Source organism: Psammomys obesus, unplaced genomic scaffold, assembly GCF_907164565.1.
Source record: "Psammomys obesus unplaced genomic scaffold, mPsaObe1.curated_primary_1811, whole genome shotgun sequence".
Classification (NCBI taxonomy): Eukaryota; Metazoa; Chordata; class Mammalia; order Rodentia; family Muridae; genus Psammomys; species Psammomys obesus.
The window spans coordinates 9,846,497-9,849,785 of NW_026586550.1; the positions used below are offsets into that span (position 1 = coordinate 9,846,497).

The following is a 3,289-nucleotide window of genomic DNA, read 5'->3' on the forward strand; positions in this document are numbered from 1 at the left end:
ATATATATATATATATATATATATATATATATATATATATATATATACGCTGTTTTTTTCCCACCAAATAATTCATAAGGGCTAAACATGAATTCTCAGAAAAACATAGCTACAGCCTAGATCTATAAATTAAAATATTCCATTACATACCAAGCATTGTGGGGCAAAGCACCACAAATAAAATAAGCAGGCCCCAAAAGAGTATAGTAGCCAATACACTGGCTTGGGGAAGATCTGTTTTAATCGTGGCCTGTTACCATGGGTATATTAAAACTTAACCTCTCCAAACCTCATTTTCTTTACCTATAAAAGTGAAAATAAAAATATGTACCCAAAACAGCCAACATTTAGTTCTTTTCCCTTTTGGCAGGATACCTGGCTAAACCAGACCTGAGTCTAAAAATTAGAAACGAGAAAACAAGCACTTATGAGGATATATTAAAGAAATCAAATTTATCTGTGAATGACAGCTTATACCTGTAACTCTTGTACACTGAAGGCTGAGACAGGAGAATGATGACATCCTGGGATTTAGAGTTAGTTCTAAGACAGCTTAAGCTAGGAGTGAGACTTTATTTCAAAACAAAGTAGAGCCAAATCAAACTTCTTTCCATTGCAAGGAAATATACTTAGTCTTAGGTACAGATGTGTTCTTGAAAAATCACATGTATTGCTTCAGATTTGTTACACTTAACTATATTTAACAAAAATAAATTACAAAAATCCCCCAATCTCTGAGACCATAATCAAAGCATTACCGTGTATAAAAATCACCAGTATAATTCTTTCCCTCAGTTATTATAAATGCAGTTTGTACCTATAGTAGAATCTACACAGCAGTACACTGAATGCAACTGTGTAAGAATTTAATTTAACGTGCAGACTGTCCTTACCGTGACTACTACCATTGACTTTGAGCAGGCTAAAACAGTAGTGGGCACACTGAGGCCCATTGGCCAATCCCCGGAGCATTTTCAAATAAGGAATATAAATAGTTGGCGGCAGCAAGTCACCCATTTGTCTAACAAACTTTGACAAGACAACCTGAAATTAAGGAAGAAAAAAAAAAAGATTTTAGGGAACGTATTTTAAGGCAACACAGACTCAATAAAAACACACACAAACTAAAACAAGCTCACTACTATAATTTAATTCATTTCCATAAAAAACAAAACTAACTGCTATTTTATTTTATGAAAAACTGTTAAGCTGGTTATTGGCGAGTTAATGCATTTATAGAACACCTTTGTAAACATTCAACACATTTTCTTCCAATGTCCAATCTGCACCTCAATGTCACATGTAAGACTACTCTTATTTTCAGAGACTTACTTTTATTTTATACACACATGTGCTTGTGTCTGCATGTATGGTACAGGTGCCTAGACACGAGAGTCATCAGATTTCTGGACCTGTAGTTGCAAGCCATCTGATGTGTTCTAGGAACTGAATTCTGGTCCTTTGGAAGAGCGGCAAGTGTCCTTAACTGCTGAGCCATATTTTTTAACTATGTAAAACTAAAAACTAAATGTGTTTACAAACAACCAAAAATTATTGTGAACTGTTAGATATAAAATAGTTTTAAAATACTGTAGGAAAAATATCCTTATCTCTAAGAAAAATACTTAACTATTGAGGGGCTAAAATGTCTTGCCACACATTGCTTACTTTAAAACATCCCTCAAGATAAAAGTGATAAAAGTGTAGTTGTAGAAATACATCAACTTGTAATGTGAAATTAGGGCACCGGAAATCCATTAAAATTATCCTATCTTCCATATTAACCTTTGAAAACCTTTAATATATCCTTCTCTGATATATCTTCCTAAATGGGAAAAATGCCAAAACAATAAACATAAAAATTACAGTAAAAATAAAACAGGAGGCATTGATTCTAGACTCCAGGGAGAAGAGAATGAATTTATAGCATGCAAGCTTCTGTAACTGAAATCACAAAATGAGGACTTCTGACATAACAATCCTTTTTATTTACTTCTGTACAAAACAGGAAAATGAGTGCTTATCTACATATATGAAGACTCTCAGGCCCAATGTCATCAATCATGATCTCCAAGTCTGCTCCTTGAGTGCTTACACTTCATCTTCCCCATCTTGGTCAGAATTATGTATACTGGTACTGTCACATTTATAGAGGACGACTATTCCAAAAGTACTCAAGAAAGCAATGTACAATAAGAGGAGCTTTTCTACCTCTAATAATTTGTCCCATGTCTAGTATGTAATAAAGACCTAACTATAAAATTCAAAATGATCCAAACTTAAATTATGGATTCAAATTTTCTTAAATAAAAGAAAAGTAATAATTTCCAAATAATTTACTGCCTGTGTTCAAAACTCAATAACTAAATCAGAGAAGAAAAATAAAAAGCTAGAAAGCTCACCTGGCGCTGGGGGGGCCGCTGATGAGCCCCTCCCAGGTAAGGGCCCATGATGGTGGTGGTCTGCAGAGGCTCTGAAGGACACCAGTATTCCAGAGCAAGCTCCAAATGAAAAGGGTTTTTTTTATATAGTTCACCAATCTGCAGAGGATAAGCAAAAACTATGGAGAAATATTTACAACAAAAAAATTTATAAAAATAAAGAAGTATATTAGTATTGAATTCTTTTGCTAAAATTTTCCAAGGTTCAAGAATAATGGAAAAGAAAAGAGATTAAAAGAAAAATCTCTCCAACAGAATGACTTACCAGGAGCATTAAGTGTTCCAGGTCTCTTCTAAGGGAAATCGGGGGTTCGTTTCCCATCTGCATACTCATGTGGATTATTCGAGCATCTTCATCTGCCCGATTCTTCAGCTGCTTCACCTATTATATGTATTAAGCTAAGTTTAATGTAAATATCTTATGCATTGGTTAATAACAAAATAAAGAAATTAAGTAACTATGTATAAGAAATCATCAATACCTGTATTTCAGCAACATGAAAAATACACTAGGAATTTCACTAAAATACTAAGATTATAATATCTTAAGGATTAGAGGGAACAGGGAGATGGTTCAGTAGGTAAAGACGCCTACACCAAGCCTGCCAAACACAAGATGGTAGAAAGAACCAACTCTTACAGGTTGTGCTATTTCCACTCTATCCTGCCCTTACAGATAAACACAGACAAGAAAGAAAGAAAGGAAGGGAGGGAGGAAGGGAATGAGGGAAGGAAGGAGAGAGGAGGGAGGGAGGGTAGAAGGGAGGGAAAGAAGAAGGGAAAGAGGGAGGGAGGGAGGGGGGAAGGAAGGAAGGAAGGAAGGAAGGAAGGAAGGAAGGAAGGAAGGA

General features: G+C 35.1%; 1 protein-coding gene across 2 annotated transcripts in view; it reads right to left on the reverse strand.

Moving 5' to 3' along the window:
• Positions 1–3,289, reverse strand: part of Nup205 (nucleoporin 205) — a 68,711-nt gene that overhangs the window by 44,946 nt on the left and 20,476 nt on the right. For both annotated transcript variants that reach the window (XM_055602110.1, XM_055602109.1), the window contains exons 9-11: positions 2,707–2,823; positions 2,403–2,540; positions 894–1,044 (exon numbers count right to left, since the gene is read on the reverse strand). In XM_055602110.1, coding sequence (XP_055458085.1) covers positions 894–1,044; positions 2,403–2,540; positions 2,707–2,823 — 406 coding nt within the window. The remainder of the gene's footprint in view (positions 1–893; positions 1,045–2,402; positions 2,541–2,706; positions 2,824–3,289) is intronic.